The sequence below is a fragment of the Nuphar pumila genome, chromosome 8 (assembly GCF_984573655.1).
Source record: "Nuphar pumila chromosome 8, dmNupPumi1.hap1.1, whole genome shotgun sequence".
NCBI classification, from domain to species: domain Eukaryota; kingdom Viridiplantae; phylum Streptophyta; class Magnoliopsida; order Nymphaeales; family Nymphaeaceae; genus Nuphar; species Nuphar pumila.
In genome coordinates this window covers 80,570,922-80,589,376 of record NC_143256.1, presented here as the reverse complement: position 1 = coordinate 80,589,376, position 18,455 = coordinate 80,570,922, and the positions used below count along the sequence as shown (strand labels likewise).

The following is an 18,455-nucleotide window of genomic DNA, read 5'->3' as shown; positions in this document are numbered from 1 at the left end:
GCAATATTCTGGCAATCAGCGGAAGTGTTTTGGCGAGAAGGGATCTGCACCACCTGCCAAGAAGGGCAAGAAGTTGTATCCACACAGGGAGCAGGACATAGTATGCCATAGGTGTAGCCATGGTTACCAAGGAAAGTCATGCCCTTTTGACACAAGTGTGTTCCTTTAGTGCAGATAAATGGGTCACTTCGCAAAGGAGTGTCCCCAGCGGAGGAACAACGGTGGGAGACAAGCAGCAGGAGGCCAACCTCAACCTCAACAGCTACAACGTCAACCTTAGGGGCAACAAAAGAAGGCTACGGGGAGAGTGTATGCTACTACATCAGCAGAATTGGAGCACGATGCCTAATAATGCACAATAATGCATTCATTCTTAATACATAAAACATGCATTTTAGCATATTTTATTAGTTTACATTCCATGGTTATGATGTTTCAGGGTTAAAGAAGCCATTGTTCAAATTTTGTGTAATTCAGAGTTAAAACGGGGAAGTTATGGTCGTTTTACGGTTTTGGAGTGAATCTCAAGGCAATTCGGACCTTGATATAGTCCAAAACATGTTAATTGGATCATGGATCCAATTCAAACATGTTCAACAAACACTCCAACACAAATCCACATTCAAAAATTCTAAAAAAACCCTTTGAAAATGGTGCCACCCTCTTTTTGCAATTTTAGTTTAGTTAGGGTGTGTTTTGGAATTAGAAATAAGTTAGGTAGTTAATTTATAATTTTAAAACTTATTTCTAAACTATAAATAGTCACCTTGGGGGGCATGAAAGGGGTCTTGCATGCCAGCCCCTTCTAGTCTCTTTTCCCCTTCAATTCCTTGATTTTCATCTCTTTTTCTCTCACTCACTCTCTCTTCTCCTTCTTCCTCTTCATCTTCTCTTTCTTCCTCTTCCTCTTCTTTTTCTTCTTTTATTCTCCTCTTTTCAAGAGAGATCTGAGTGGAGATCAATTCGGAAGATGGCTTCAATGAAGATCATGAGTTGAAGACCACTCTACTTCACCTAAATCATCGGATTTGTTATTTGGTGAGTCTTCTTTACCTCCTCCAATTCATGCATAGAAATGCATGAATTCCTCTTTTAATTTCTTTTTTCTTTGCTTTTAATTATGTACTTTTGTAGTTTTTTAATTTCTATACTTCAATTAGTTATTTTATATCTGATTTTTGTTTTTGCTTTTGCTAAAAAACCAAAAAGAATTTGTGGATCTATACTTAATTGGCTTAAATCCACTTGTAGCATTAGATCAATTCATCTCATAGTTTAGATTTCAATTCTTGCATTTTAATTTCTATTTCTTGATTTCATTTTGTAATGATCATTTAGGAATTAGATCTCATTTCATGAATTTTGCATCCTTCATTCTTTAATCTAATTCAATAGATCAAAGTGTGAAAATCGAAAGTCTAGAAATTCATTTTTGCTAATTTTTTTTAGCTTTTTGTTTTTAGTATAAATAGAGTTTTCAGAATCCAAATCACGATCCGTAAATTGGATTTGATTCTTCTTGAATCCTCTATCTCTCTGCAAAAATTCAACAAGATCGGATTCTGTTTTATGGTGCATTCTAAGCTTTTCCGATGACATATTCTGGCAACTCTTTTTTCTGCACTTTTATTTTTTGTGTTTTTTTTGCATTTTGTTTTTAATAAATCTGAAGCTTCCAAACTTCGAATCTAAATCTGTAAAATGGATTGAACTCCTGAACAAGTCTAGTTTCTTTTGTAAAATTTTTGTTCAGTTTCAATCTCTTTACTATGTCAAATATGTTAGATATTAGAAGCTATCAGAAAGCTTGGCAGTAATTTCCTGCTTTTTGAAGTTGTTGTTCATCGATTAGTAACTGGAGTTTCGCATGATTTTTTTAATTTCGTAAATTGAATTCTTTTTCTATATGTGTTGAGATCATATCTAAAAATTTTCAGAAGGATCTGAATCCAATTAACATTCGTTTCTGCCAAATTATAGAAACTTGTCTTGACAGAAAATTCTGGAATTGTCAATGGTAGAACTGTAATTTGGTGTGCTAACCTCAATTAGTGTAGATTTTGTATTTTCTTGTTTTTTTTTTTTACAGAATGTCGCCATTAGCTGACTTTATTGTGCTAAAGTAACGTGAATTTGGAGTTCAAGTGAAGAGGCGAAAGGCGAAAAAACTTTATTTTTATATTTTCTTAGCATTTTTCTTTTCTAGTTAATTAGGGCCTTTTTGGCCACATTAAAGATTTGTAATTAATTTCATTTTCAGTCATTGGGTTGTAATAAGCACTTTAATATTTTATTGATGAATATTGTAATTAGTTTTAAATTTTCTTTTTAAGGCAATAAATAATTCGAATTGAGTGGAATATAAAGTTTATCAAACTCGTTTCTCGAGTTCGACCCGATTCTCACTACTTGTGAGAGTTGGATTTTTATTATTTGGTGGTCAACTTTCATAAATACTTTTCATAAAAATATCCTTTTAAAAATATATTGATAAAGTGTACACCAAATTTTTGGTGTCGTAGCTGGGGAACGGCGATTGAAAAACGAGTATTCATTTATTGCCTTCTTATTTGTTTACGCTTAATTAGGATTGTTAGTTTTTAATTTTTGCAAAATAATTAGGATTGTTAGTTTAATTAATTATACTTTTTAATTATAATTATTAGTTTATTTTTGCAATTAGGATTAGATCCACGTCGCTTGAAATCCATAGTGCCAAGTTTACTTTTCTTGCACAACCCACCCAAATAAGAAAACCCTTTTCTAGGTGACATATGCATGATTGGTACCTTGCACTTAGTTTAATTTTTGAAAATTTAATTGCGTAATTGCAAGTGCATGTTTGTTTGTGTTTATTCGCTTTTTGCCTTTTAGTTTTGCAAATAGTTGTTTGCTTCGTGGTTTGTGTAGTTTAATCACGTGTGCATGCTAGGTTTATGTAGAAAACCCATTTAGGACGGTTGCCTACACCGGTCTCGATCGAGGTGTATGCAAGGGCATAGGTCCAAAGATCCCAAACTTATTTTGCCAATAGAGGACCCCAAGTCCTTAATCAGACAAGTCCATCGATCTAGCCAGATGGCTGAAGATCAACATCTCAACCATTCCCTTTGGGAGTATTTCATTCCAAACATTTACACTCCCGACTCCTGCATCACGAGACCTGATGTGGGGGCAAATCAATTTGAAATCAAGACCAGAGTTATACAAATACTTTCATCTTTTTATGGCCTTAACAATGAGGACCGATATCGTCACCTCGACGAATTTCTTGAGACCCGCTCCACTGTGTGAATCCATAATTTTGGAGATGACACTTTGAGGTTAACTCTTTTTCTATTCTCTCTTAAGGAGAAAGCGAAACATTGGCTTAAATCCTTAGATACAATTCGTTTTGCTACTTGGGATCAAATGCAAAAAGAATTTCTAAAAAAATATTTTTCCATTGGCAAAATGAACCAATATCGAAAGGCAATAACCAGTTCTCTCCAAATAAAAGGAGAACAATTTCATGAGACGTAGGATAGGTTGAAAGACCTACTCAAGAAGTGTCCTCACCACCAAGTACCCAAGTGACAGTTAGTGCAGTATTTTTACAACGGCCTGACTGACAAAGACAGGCAAATGGTTGATTCATCTTGTGGAGGCACGTTTATATTGAAAAGTGATGATGAATGATGAGCTTTATTTGAAACATTGAGTAAAAACTCAATGCATCATGCCGCAACCTCGCGCATTGATAGGACACCTACGGGACCCAAGAAAGAGGGGATATATGAGGTAGGAGCCTCCCTAGAGCTGCACCAAAAAGTTGATACACTGACCTAAAAATTAGATCAGTTACTTTCATGCTCTACCCCAGCATAGCAGGGATATAATTAACTATTGATTAATTATCAAATAAATATTAATGAATTATTCTTAATAATTAATGCTTAATATTTAATTCAACAAATGCTAATAAATCTTAATTAGCAAAGATAAACATTAAGTCACCTATTTTATCAATAGTTTTATAACTTGAATTTTTCACACAAAAATTCTCTTTATTTTGATTAAAATTCCAAGAAATTTGTGGGTCTTATATTAGCGGTGCTTTTAAAGCGCTGCTAAACCTTTAGCGGCACTTCAAAAGCATTTTTAATGCTACAGCATGCTGAACCCATACACATGCGATGTATGCTCGCGCCTGTCTGGAGAGGCTGAAAAGTGGTCAGGCAATTACCATGTTTATATATATATATATATATATATATATATATATATATATATATATATATATATATATATATATATATATATATTCGTTTTCTCATTTTGGTTTCTCAACGCGTTTTTCATTTTTGTTTCCCTTCTTGAAAACCTTGGGCCAAATCAAACAATTCCTTGATGGCATTTTAGATGCCGCCAACTGAAAAACTGCAATAAATTGGGGTAGTGTAGTTTTGTTGACCATACAACTTTGCAGCTTGTCCCACCTTTTTGGAATTATTAGTATTCAGAATGCATTTGAGCACCACCAAATTAAAATGTGACTGATATTGCGGATACATCTTTTATCTAAAAGTATATTTCTTTCCCTTGCGTTTGTATATTTTGATGGAATTTTTTGGGTGCTTCCACAAAACCTGGTAAGGAAGAAAATGAAGGGATTTTAGACATTCATATGAGAATTCATAAGCAGCTCCTATACCATATGATAAAGCAATTGATGCTCAGACAGCACGAGCAAACTTGCAATATCGTACAGTTCCAATTACACATTGGGTTCATATTCCACATATACAGTTTAGGAAAGGTCCATGGAAAACTAAACAATAATTTCAGAAAGTGTACATATAAAAAAAGAAAGAAAAAAGCATCAAATGCACGATTAGTCTGATGAGGCGGCAACTCTGTATAGCCCACAGATGGAACAGGGGAAAAAATTAATTAAATCAGATTTTGGTATATAAGTCTGCTAGTTGGGACTAGCAAGAGGAATGAAAACATTACACAAACATCATGAAATATAAAATATAGAATTATCACATATAATAGCAACACTCAAGACAGGTACATCAATACATGAAAAGATCTGGGGATGGTAGACATCCTCATCTTCATGAATAAGGTCAACCATCAATGTGTTTTTCCATGTTCTGGACCTTCTGTTCCTGCTCCATTACTTTGGAGGACAGGTTCTCTGCCTGTGCACTCTCTTGGTTGACATTGCCAATATCCTTTTCAAGTGCCTTCAATAGACTTTCCTGTTCCTTAATTATCAATGTCAATGACCTCACATCCAAAGCTTCTGATTTCTCAGTAGGAGAAAGAGACTGCACATTCATGAAGAAATCAAAACTAAATTTCTTAACATGATTCTTCCCAAGTATATAATCTGCAGAACCCTTCTACTACCTTATTCTGACATGTCTACTAAGAAACCAAGAATCCAATGGAAGAAAAACTTGGAGATATGTGAATGTGACCCATAATTGGTGTGCTCAAGGAAGGTGCAGACCAAAGGAATAAGGTAGATAAGTGACATCTTATGTGGTCGAGAAGTCCAAAAATACATAGGCAAGCAAACAACATGAATTTGTTGACCGGTCAGACAAAACTACACATTCAATACTTTGAAGAAATTTGATCTATAAGCTATGAATGAGAAGAGAGATAGTGTGAGGACAATAATGGTTGATGAGCAATTCCTTCTCATTTATAGGTCACACAAATTTGTTCATAGTATTGAATCTGACTTTTTGTACAAGATGGCATCAACACAATCATGCTGCTCATTTTTCTGCTTGGATTTTCTGACTTCTCAACCACATAGAAGATCAATCATCTACCTTTCTCCCTTTGGCTACACCTTAATCACACCATGATGTATCACTTTCATGTATTTCCAAGTTTTTTTTTCTGTTGGATGCTTTATATATATATATATATATATATATATATATATATATATATATATATATATATATATATATATATATATAACAAAAACAACAAAGAAATAACTCGAGTAGGGATAACATCCTTACAACTAGATGACTATGATATGATGGCTAGAAGCTCTCATATGACTGAGCCAGCTTCATTGCATAAATGATTAGTAAGCTCCAAAACAAATGGCCATATTGAACAATTGATAAGCAAACAATGCTATTGTCAACAGTAGTAGGCACCTTTCTTAGAAGATAAAATACTTGTCACAGGCCAGATCTTTATCTAAACCATGTTTAAACATCACATTTGCATGCAAATAGCTCTTAAGTACACAAGTAATCTATAGGATTCAATAATAATGGAAAGAACACAAGCATTGTTAAGGAACACAAAGCATTCAAGTTGTATGATGCACACAATATGATCAGCTTATCTAGAATGAAAAAAAAAGTGCAGCAAAGTTTGTGAGTGCATCCAAGCTGATATAAGGAAGTTCCTGATAATTTGTTACAAGGAAAACAAAGATTGTAATAAACATATACGTGTGGATGCTTTGGCCAAAAGCATTTACTGCCCTTAAATACATTTCTCTAAAGAAATTTGAAAGTGCTACAGTGCCCAGTTTAAAAAGTTTAGGGTTGGAGCCAGGTGAAAGAAGACAGTTGTGCCTGCTTAGTGAAATTTACGTTAGCCATTGTTTGTAAATTAGCATTCTTCTGCCTCCTTAAAAAAACTACATCAGATACTGCCATTCCTAAATATGGGTAAAGATTCCATCCTGCATGATTCACTGCTCTAGCCAGTACATGATATAATTAAAAGTCATTAACTTGACAGTTCATTCTTGAGAAGTCCCCTGCTGGGACTTAAACTCGAGGTCCTCTGATTAAGATAGCGATCAAATTGCCAAAATCAACATTATTTTAGCAGCATAAACCATTGTCAAATTTGAGGTGGTTATAAGTCATACCTTCATGTCCTTTAAAACTAGGGCTGGAGAATGGGTGGGTCAAGCCAGCTCAGCCCATTTAGTGGACGGGCTTGACCAGGGCCATTGACAGGTCGGGCTTGGTCAAGCCCGACCCGTCGACCAACTGGGTTGGGCCTAGGCCCAGTTCGGGTTGGGCCTGGGTCTAATACAAAACCCATGGTCTGCTTGTTAGTCCCATGGGCCTAATTCGGACCAGGTCGGTTCTTTTAGCGAAAAATTAAAAAATACAAAAGAATAGATGGGATCTGTAAACACCCCAAATTTTTCACCTTCATTCACAAACACCTACCTCTCGCCACTGGGACCCACTCTCTGCAGCCTTCAGGGAACCAGCTGGTCGATATCTGAGCCAGGGTTGTTCATAGCCCAAATTTTACAATAAATTTTAATACTTCATCCTATAATCAAAATTCAATCCTCATTTTGGCTCAATCTCAATTATCAGTTTTCATCCTCAGATGAGAATTTCCAATCCTTTATCTCTGCCAGGAGTCCGGGATTTCAAAACTCTCATCCAGGGTTTGCCTTTTGCACCTCATTGCATATCATTTCATATCATCTCACATCATGGTATGTCATCTCATATCATTTCATAACATTGCATGTCATTGCATCTCATTTTTGAGATCCAACACTCTTGTTTTTCAAAATCTTTCAATCCAGATTCGAATTTTAAAACTTTTCTTTCGAAATCAATTTCAAAACCTGGGTCTTTAAATCGACATTTTGCAATTTGTTAACCCCCAGAATCTTATATTTCAAAATATTTTTCTTAGAAAACGATCTGGATTCATTTTTTTAACTCAATTTTAACTTATCTCAGTTCTCAGATGAGACCCATCTAGGTGGTGTCGCTTCTGGATTCCTTCATTCCTCAAATTTTCAGAGTCATAGTCGGATCAGGACTCTATCTTTTTACTTTTTAAACCCTTTTCAAAATTTCATTTTGGTTTTAAATCAGAAGTAGTCTTATCTATTGTCCATTTCTGTCATTTTGGCCAAAATCTCAGAGTTTCAGTCGGATTACGACTCTTTTCCAGAGTTTCAGTCGAATCAGGACTCTACTTTTCACTTTTATTTTTTTTATCTCTTTTCGAGAAAACCTCTCAAAACCTTTCATTTTTGCCAAAAGTTTAGAGTTTCAGTTGGATTAGAACTCTTCCCCAGAGTCCTAATCGAATCAGGACTCTATCCTTATTTCATTTTCTTATTTCATTTCAACTTGTTTTCAAAAGTCCTTTTTAAAATCTCGTCATTTGCTTCTCAAAAAATAAAAAATTCTCAGAGTTTTAGTCGAATTAGGACTCTTCCCCAGAGCCCTAGTCAGATCAAGACTCTGAACCTGACTTCAATTTCTATCTTATTTTCACCTGTTTTCTAAAATCCACCCATTTTTTTTCTAGAAAACCCTAAATTTTAAGAGTTTTAGTCGAATTAGGACTTTGTCTCAGATTCCAGTTGGATCAGGACTCTAATTCTGATTTCAGTTTTCACTTTGTTTTCATCTATTTTTGCGAAAAAGCTTCTAAAACCTCCTTGTTTGTTCAAAGTTCTAAGAGTTTTAATTGAATTAGGACTCTGTCCCAGAGTCCTAATTGGATCAGGACTCTAGTTCCGATTTCAGTTTTTATCTTGTTTTCGCGAAAAGCTCTTAAAATCTTCTTGTCTGTTTTCAGAAAAATCAAAATCTCTAGAGTCCTAGTCGAATTAGGACTCTGTCTCAAAGTCCTGATCGGATCAGGACTCTGTTCTGACTTCTATTTTAAGCCCCATTTTTACTCGTTTTTAAAACCTTTTCACCTATTTTTCGAAAAAAAAGTCCAATTTTGTAGAGTTCCAGACAACTTAGGACTTTATTTCAAGAGTTTCAGTTGAACTAGGACTCTGACTCTAGCTTCATTTTTCATCTCATTTTATCAAATTCTGAGAAAACTTTTTAAAATTTCTTTATCTTTCAAAAATGCCAAAAATCTAAAGTTTCAGTCCTATCAGGACTCTGTCCCAGAGTCCTAATCCGGTTAGGACTCCATTCTGATTTATGTTTCTACTTCTATTTTCATTCTCATAACTAGTTTTTCAAAAATTAGTCCATTATGCATAGTCTCAGTTGATTCAAGACTCTATTTCAAAGTTTCGGTTGAGTTAGAACTCTAACCCTGACTGCATTTTCTGAATTATTTTCGCTAGTTTTGAGAAAATCCTTAAAAAAACTTCTTCGTTTGGCTTTCAAAAATATAAATTTAGAGTTTCAGTTGGTTTAGGACTCTGGTCTAGAGTTTTAATTCGCTTAGGACTCTATTTTCAAAACCTCTGATTTTCATTCGGTGATTTTAATTCTGTTTTGAAACCATTTATAATCTTTATTCCAACTTTTTCAAAAAACTGGTGTGGGGCCCACTTAGTTGGCACCATATCTGGAGGAGTCCTGATCCATTCAGAACTCTGATGGACTCAAAACCTCCAATTTCAAAACCAACCTCATTCTAAACCCCTTCTTGAAAACCTGTATTTTAAAATTTTAAAATCGTTTTTGAAAAATCAAGTGGGACCCATTCTTGGTGGCGCCACACTTGAAGAAGTTGGGGTTAGCTTAGGCTTAGTCAGTGTCCTAGTTACGTTAGGAGTCTAGAAGAGTCCAAACTTGATTTTAAAAATTACATTTTTACTTTAGATTTTAACCTTGATTTTAAAGTTTTAAAAAATAGGATTTTGAAGAAAAACAAGTGGCGCCACATTTAGAGTCTTTCTTAGTTAATTAGGTTAGGCTAGTTAGAATCCCACCTAGGTTAGGACTTTCAACCCCCCCCCCCCCCCTTTTAGTTAGTTTAGGTAAGATTTTGAAAAGTCAAAACTCTCATTAATTAGCCCTAATTAATAGCTTTTTCAAAAAACTATAAAAAGAGGCTCTATGGGGGTCGACCCCTAGGCTCTCTCTCATTATTTCTTGCTCTCTCTCTCTCTCTCTTCTCCAGCAGTTCTCCTTCCTCCATTGAAGCTGCAGCCCCAAGGTAAACTTCTTCCACATTATTTCACTAGTTTTATTAATTTTTTAATGTTTATTTCGTATATCTCACCATTATGGCCCCTTGTGTGTTGGATTTAAGCTTAGATTTCGTTCAAGAACCGTAAAATCGATTCAAGAAAGTGATCCAATATTGTTTAATGGTGTTTTTTATGATTCTAATCCGTTGGAATTGTTTAAATTGTTATTTTTTATGCTTTTGCCAAATAAAAGATGAGATTCGCCCGTTTAATTGGTCAAATCCCTCTTTTCGAAGGCCAAATCAAATCCAACTGTGTATTCCTTGAATTTTTTTTATTTTCTTATCATATTGATGTTTATTTTACTTATTCCAGCATCAAATCCAATTTCGTTGTGTTATTTACATATTTTCTTCATTATTTTTCATGTTTAGATTAGGGTTTTTAATGTTATATCGAATATCCATGTGTTTTGATCTCGGGCACGCGGAAATCCCGTTATTTCATGATTAAGTTTTCTTCAAAAAAATACAATTTTTTTATGATTGGTTCACGGGTTTGTCAGTGACTTTCCATAGAAAATCGGATTATTTTGGATTCTGTAATTCTGTCAAAAAAATAAGAAACCGAACCATGATTTTTAAACCGTGAAATCACTATTGGGATTCGGGAACAACTTGCAGAGGTGATATCTCCCTCGTCAGAGATCCGATTGACGATCCGTAAGTTACAGTGGTTTTGTCTTGATGTCTAGTATTTACTGTAAATTTTTCATATTTTTATGCATCTGTTTGCTATTTTTTCTTTGTCAGAAAGTATAATCAGTTTCTCAGAGCTCGTTATACCTTGTTTAAATCCTATATCAACTTGTGTCGATCATATCTTCCTAACCGGAGATCCGATCTATGATTCGTAAAAGCAAAAATCTTCCTCTATGTATCTGTTGTTCACTGCCAAAATTTTATAATTTTTTAATATGATTTGCTATATTTTCCTGTATCTGAAACCGGATGTACTTATTTCAAATCGTTATATATTCGTCAGAATTGAGCCTATATTGTCGAAACGATATCTCCCTAACCGAAGATGATTTTTCCGATCTGTAAAAAGAAAAATCTTTGTTTTTCTGTCTAGTATCTCTCTATAAATTTTTATGAATTTCCATTGTGATTTGATACCTGATTCGGGCCTGACACTGTGACAGGTACATGCCCGCGGGCAAAAATCGTATATTTTAGGATTTTATTCAATTTTCGTATTAGAATAATATCAAAAATATATATTTTTTTAATACAATTTAATTTTAGTTTTAATTTTTAAGTTCATTTGATATGTTGTTTGATTAAATCATGAAAATAGGGTGCCTGCGGAGTCCCGATTCGAGTAAAACACCGTTAAAATTTGTTCTTTTTGTGGTATTTCAAATTTTTATGCATGTTTTTTCATATTTTTAGGGTTTGATCATGTTTATAATCATGCTATGGTACTTCATACCCGATTTGGGTTTGATTTGAATCCATTTGAGCCCTAAATCCAAAGTTTTACCAAATTTTTTTCTGAAAACCCTAATTTCAAGGCCATAGTCTTGTTTTCAAGGGTATTTTTGTCATTTTTCTCTAAATTACGAATTTTAAAATTGTTTATCTTTATTATTTATTCAATTTTATATCATACTTTATTATGTTTATCTCAGGTAAACATGGAAAAGGGCTTATATCCAGATAAATCCAGTAATTTCCAGATATTATTGGATAAATCCAGAAAAGCCGACATTTTTGCCACTAACAAGTTTGCTAGTTTTGCAAGGATATCCAAGACTGTATTTTGTTTATTTTTCTTTATTTCTTTTCAATTAATTGATGTAAATTGTAAATAAATTTAGAATAAGAACTTACTTTTCTTGCTTAGAATAGGATTGCATTGCATATAGTTTTATTTTTCAATGATGTTAATGTGTGATAGATGATGATTCATGCATATTCAAATTCACCATGGTCTACACGAATGACATGTGCACTAGCTTATAAGAAGTTAATAAACTCGATTGAGTTCGTATTTATGGTCATAGTCAGAATATGAACAAAATCCAGATTTATCTTCTTTTAAGCCACAATCAGCCTACACTCTTAAGCTATTTTAAAAAAACATTGCATATTTCAAAGTTTTCTAAATATTTTCTCCTTTTAGAATTAAATTGATTAGATTCAATCCATATCTGTGGCCATAGTCAGGGATACGAGGAGAATCTATCTTATTGAAATTCTACAAGGCACAAAAATGTCTTTTTCAAACAATTTTCTCAAAAGTTCTTCAGAAAATGTTTTCTTCAAAATTGCATTCATTCATGTAAGTTAGATTGCATCATGAAAGGATTTTCATAGGGCCACAGGCCCATCCCTTTTGATATATTTTCCAAATTCATCTCAGAAAAATCAATTTTCTCAAAGTTATTTGAATTTCTCCAGAATTCGATTTTCTCATAAAGCTTCGCTTTTCTTCATAAATCAATTTTTCTTTCTTCAAATTACTTCTCAAATCCTGATTCATGATTTTCAAAGTTTCTACTTTTCCAAATATTCTAAAATATTTCAAGCATACATCATGTTTTTCAATCAAAAATTTCTCTAAGTCATAGCACATGCCTGATTCTTTGTGCATTTAGGAAATAGAACATTGATTTAGACCAGTTGAGCAAAACAAAGCGCATGGTTGATATTGGTTCAATTACCCCTGGTTATGGTGTCAGGAACAGTTAAACCTCGTACCGACAAGCGAGTCTCATTCTTCAGAATTATCCTGCATTTTAAAACGGAGGCGAGTTATTTTCAAAATCTTTTTCAAAGGTCAGTTTGACTTGCAAAAGTAAAATTTTGCAATGATAACAGGATCCAAGATAGATTCATTTTTTGAATTACATACTTGGCTCGATTTGAATATATATATATATATATATATATATGTATAGGGAAATGGAAACCTACAAAATGGGCACGTAGTTAAATGAAACATTCTATTGCATTTATGGTGTTTTTCTCAAAATTTTGACCCCATAGATGTGTTCAGCATGATTGATTTACTAGAAATCAACACTTGGATCATGCATTTTGGATGTGGAAAAAATGGTATTTGGAGACTCAAAAAATTGTAGGCCATTGATTTTTTGAAACCTTATAAAACCTATCCATGCATCTGAATCAAACAATCTAAGAAGTGATTCCTATAAAAATAAGCATATAGATCACATTTGTATGATGGTCAGAAATTCGAAAAAAATACCAGAAATCTATTAGCATGTTTCATTTAGCACCGTGGCCATTTTGTAGCCCCGGGGGTGGCCCGACCCAACCCATGATTTTGTCGGCTCAGGCTTTCTTCTAAAAACTAAGCCCAAGCCCGACCCATTCAGGCCGGGCACGGGCTGCCCGGCCCATTGTCCATCCCTATTTAAAACCATCTTGAAAATGTTGCATTCAGACAAACTAAAATATTTTTATTATAGTCAAGCATCAGGTTGACCCCCATGGATTCAAATATGAGATCCCTTGGTTAAGAGATTGCAACTAGGGCCAGCCATCTTATTTGATCCCCAAACTGAATCTAATCTGCAAGTAAAATAAAACGGCTTTTACATGTAAAATATGCTACAGAATGGGCTTTTGTCTATTAAGTTCAGATATATGGAAGTTAAGAACGGTAGCTATCTGAGCCAAATGTGATTCAGACTCACATGGAATAATTGCTATCCCTCTTTACCACTAAAAAGTCACTCCACTACAGAAAATGTCCATACCATCTATTCCGTTTATGGAAGAAAAATGAAAGGGTGTTTGTGGAGACCAGACAATGAGAAAAAAATAGCTGCAAAAGCTACTGGACTAATTACTCAAAGACAATGAGAAAAAAATAATGTGAATTTATCTATGTGGAGACCAGTAGAGACTTATCTCATAAATCATAGTTATTGCGTAGCAATGTTGAAAACTCATTGGTTGACACAGCTAATCAAATCAATCTTTCTTTCTAGGGGGTGTGACAGGGTGCCCATGCACTGGAGGTCAGAATCTTGCCCTTGTTGGCTCTGGAGAGCTAGTCATATCTGTTCCAGTACATGAGGTGCATCTCAGCCAGCCAAACAGGCCTTCCCATGGTACAGAAAGTTAGCTCCGTATATATATATATATATATATATATATATATATATATATATATATATATATATATATATATATATATATATATATATATATATATATAACGTTTGCTACCCTCGTGGATAAGGAACCCCTTAGTAAAAAACAGTAACATTTTAAATTTTTTAATGTTTTTTGTACATCTGACCCTCCAGATGTGATCTACACGTTTGGGTTAGTAGAAATCCGTGCTTGGATCATCTTATTCCAACATGCATGTAAGATTTTGCAGGAGTTCAAAAATCAACAACCTACAAAAGCATAAACTAAAGCAAGTGTTGGATTCAAATCTGGTGTTAAAGATTACAGATTAACTTATTACACTCCTTATATATATATATATATATAGAGAGAGAGAGAGAGAGAGAAAGAGAGAGAGAGAGAGAGAGAGAGAGAGAGAGTGGTAGCTAGGGGTGGCAATCGGGTCGGGTTGGCGGGTTGGCGGGTCAGCATACCTCAACCCGAACCCGACCCGTTTATTAAACGGGTCAGCTGTGGCAAACACGAACCCGACCCGTTTAATAAACGGGTAACCCAACACGACCCGCCAACCCATTTAATAAATGGGTTGGGTCGGGTAAACGGGTTTTCAGGTTCGCGGGTCAGGTTTGCGGGTCGGGTTGGCAGGTAGTCAGGTTGGCGGGTCGGGTTGACAGGTCGGGTTGGCGGGTTGACCCACCCGCCTAACCCGTTTATTAAACGGGTCAGCCGGGTTGGCATACCCCCAACCCGAACCCGACTTGTTTAATAAACGGGTTACGCGGGTCGACCCGTTTTTTAAACGGGTTGGCTTAAGCCCAACCCGAACCCGCCTAAGAGGCGGGTTGGCGGGTCGGGTCAGAAATTGCCACCCCTAGTGGTAGTTGTGCAACCCTTAGGTACGCACTCAACGTCATTGTTTCTGCAAAAACACTTTTAGCGATGACTTTTGTCGTCGCTAAAGTTTTGGGACCTTTACCAAACCTCTCGCTGCTCTTCGATTTTACTTTCTCTTAAACAAACTTTTGGTTATTCAACCGTAAGTTTGAGGGGGAGTGTTAAAAAAGTAATATCATAATGTAACTCTTTTTAGTTTGTTACCTTAGTTTTGTACTCTAGTTAGAAACTAGTTAAGTTAGCTTTTTTAACCTTTATTTTGTTGGACCCTTTTAGACTCTACTTTTTGACCAAAGTCAAAAAGTAGAGTTGTGCTAGGGAGTCGTTGGACTCCCAATGGTTCTATTTAGAGTCGTTGGGAGCCCAACGACTCCCTCTTGAAGCCCTCCTTTGTGTATTGCAAATATGGGGCTATTTTCCCTTATTATGTATGACTTTAAGGGTGTTTTACCCATTCAATAAAATTCTTTTTGCTTTATTGAATACCTCTTCTTTGGGTATTGTTGTATGAACCCTTGTGGTTCTTATGTGCATTCTCTTTTCGGTATTTTGATTGAAGCTATTTGAAGCTTCTTTTGATGATAATCCAAGAACTCGTCTTCTTTCAGCATACATTGTTGTGTTATGTGATAGATAAGTGCTTCTAGGATTAAAGGGCACTTTCTAAAAATCACTATAGGAGCAACACTCACATGTGTAAAGCCTTGGAACTATGAAACAACAGCAAGAAGGCATTCATGTATCTAAAACGCGTACATTAAAATGGATGCATAGATGACTTTTAAGAGTTACAATTATAGCACAAACTACACGAGTATCAGACACTTCATATAAAGACATATTATAGCACCATAAAAAAGCATCATGCGATTCAAATGGAAAGAAATAAGAAGAAAATGCAGACAATGAAAACTTGAAGGGAGACTATGGCAAGGAATATGAAATATTTTGGGATGGCACACAGGTTTTAACTCAATCAAGATAACAGCCAATTCTGTGCATATCAAAGGCTAGAAAATTCATTTGAATATATATATATATATATATATAGAGAGAGAGAGATATATATATATATATATATATATATATATATATATATATATGTGTGTGTGTGTGTGTGTGTGTGTGTGTGTGTGTGTGTGTGTGTGTATGTGTGTGTGTGAGAGAGAGAGAGAGCTTTAGTTTATAACTTTGTATGGGCTTTAGTCCTAACATCATGTTATGTAAACCTTTTGGCTTGTGTATGCAGTAATATTTTATTTTGAGTTTAAATTAAAACCATTTGTGGTAATTAGATGATGAGCAACAAGAGGCACAACAAGGTATCATCTTTGATTTTGAATGCAAAATGTTTGATAATGAAGACAAGTGATGAGTCTTGTTGTATTGAAGTTGTTGACTTTTGCAGTCATGCAGTGAACTATACTGCTACCGAACTCTATTTGATGTTAATGACATGTTAGTAGTCTATGTTTATTTTTATTTGATCACTTCAATTTAATGCCTCTACATATGCTTAATTTTTTTTTTGTATTTTATGAAATTTTTATTTTTAGATAAGTTTTAGATTTTTTCTATTTTTTTATTTTTTGCAAAATTTAAGTGTTTTTTTCTCCATATCTTATGATACCCGCATCCCTAGCCTTTCCAATACAAGATTTATGACATTGCTTGAAACTCCAAAAAAACATCAAGGAATTTGCAGGACAAGAACTCTGTCTAGTCTTTGGTTTGCATATAACCTTTAGTATTGGATTATGAAATTCAAAGAATCTCATGGGGTATTACATGATAATGAATGCTTCAACAACTGAAGAATACATGAAGTGGCATACATTGTTGTGTTATGCGATAGATAAGTGTTTCTAGGATTAAAGGGCACTTTTTAAAAATCACTATAGGAGCAACACTCGCATGTGTAAGCCTTGCAACTATGAAACAACAGCAAGAAGGCATTCATGTATCTAAAAAGCGTACATTAAAATGGACGCATAGATGACTTTTAAGAGTTACAATTATAGCACACACTACACGAGTATCAGGCACTTCATATAAAGACATATTATAGCACCATATAAAAGGTTGATGCGATACAAATGGAAAGAAATAAGAAAAAAATGCAGACAATGAAAAGTTGAAGGGAGACTATGGCAAGGAATATGAAAGATTTTGGGATGGCACACAGGTTTTAACTCAATCAAGATAGCAGCCAATTCTGTGGATATCAAAGGCTAGAAAAATCATTTGAATGAGAAAGATAAGAATTTAGAGAATTGGAAGGATTCCAATTTTGTGGAACGCTTCTAATTTTTCGTAGCTAGCATAGCAAGCAATGCTGTATCAGAAAGCATATAAAAACATACACAATGGGAGACACCATGTCATACAGAAAATGAAGATCTAAAATCATATGGAAAGGTAAAAGAAAGAATAAATGAGGAAGGAATGGTACAAGACACACCTTCTCGAGCAAGGAAACGCGCTGTTTGAGGTCTTCCACCGATATATCATGTTTATGAATAGCTTGAAGGACATATACCATGTGTGAACGAAGGAATTCAGCGCAATGCTGCTTGGTGTTGCACCAAGGAAAGCTTGATTCGCAACCAACTTGATAGAAGGGGCACTTGATAAGCTTCATGGGGCAAACAGTAATGCAATGCCTGTCCATCTCGCGCCGCAGAACCTTCTCCGAGCACCCCTGCTCACAATCCAAAACCTGGAGCGGGCAGTCCGAGTCGTGCTTCTCCGCATACACCGCGCAGAACGTGGAACGACACCCTTCGTTCCGACAATTCATAACCCTGAACCTGCACACCTTCTTGTGATCCTCGAGCTCTTCAAGGGAATCAAATTTCGAGCCGCAGTGATACTCATTTTTGAAATCGACGTTCTTGACCAGAATCTCTGATACCGTCTCCCTCCGATCGATCGGCCAGAACCCTCCCCGCCCCAACTCCTGAACGAAATCGTCGATCTTGTCCTCCCTCATGTCGCTGAGCAACCACCCCGAGACCCGGCTCCAAAGCTTCCTCCTCGCTGCGGAGAAATCGTCCATCATATTGGAAATGATCTCTGTGGGATGGAAGGGGTCTGAATTCTCATCCGATTCCTCCTGAATCACAGATTCAGCGACGAACGATTCGCTCTGTTGCCGGAGGTAATCCACCATTTCTTTCTTGAAATCAATCGCCACCGATTTTGGGTTCTTGAATAGATCCCCTGTAGTGTGGTCCACACAAGCGGTGGCCAATCCAACAAGCAGCATCTGCGCGATTTCGTGCCCCAATTCAACATCAAAATACTCACAAGCACTCAGAGACCCATCTTTCTTTGCTTCCATTTTCTTCTTCTCATCGACATTCAATTCCACGGTATCCATTGGATCAACCTCCACCAACAATAGAAATCAACCACGATAAGCACTCCTCATCAATGTATGAATTGAACAAGAAAGTTTCACGCCCACGCCCCAGAAG

General features: G+C 35.4%; 1 protein-coding gene across 1 annotated transcript; it reads right to left on the bottom strand.

Annotated features, from left to right (window-relative positions):
* Positions 1-4,913: 4,913 nt before the first annotated feature.
* On the bottom strand, positions 4,914-18,422 carry LOC149829997 (TRAF-like superfamily protein). Its single transcript, XM_090015661.1, has 2 exons — positions 17,438-18,422; positions 4,914-5,318 (listed from the first exon to the last, which is right to left on the bottom strand). Exons 1-2 carry the CDS (start codon positions 18,356-18,358, stop codon positions 5,115-5,117), a joined length of 1,125 nt encoding a protein of 374 aa, XP_089871787.1. The 5' UTR covers positions 18,359-18,422; the 3' UTR covers positions 4,914-5,114.
* Positions 18,423-18,455: the final 33 nt, after the last annotated feature.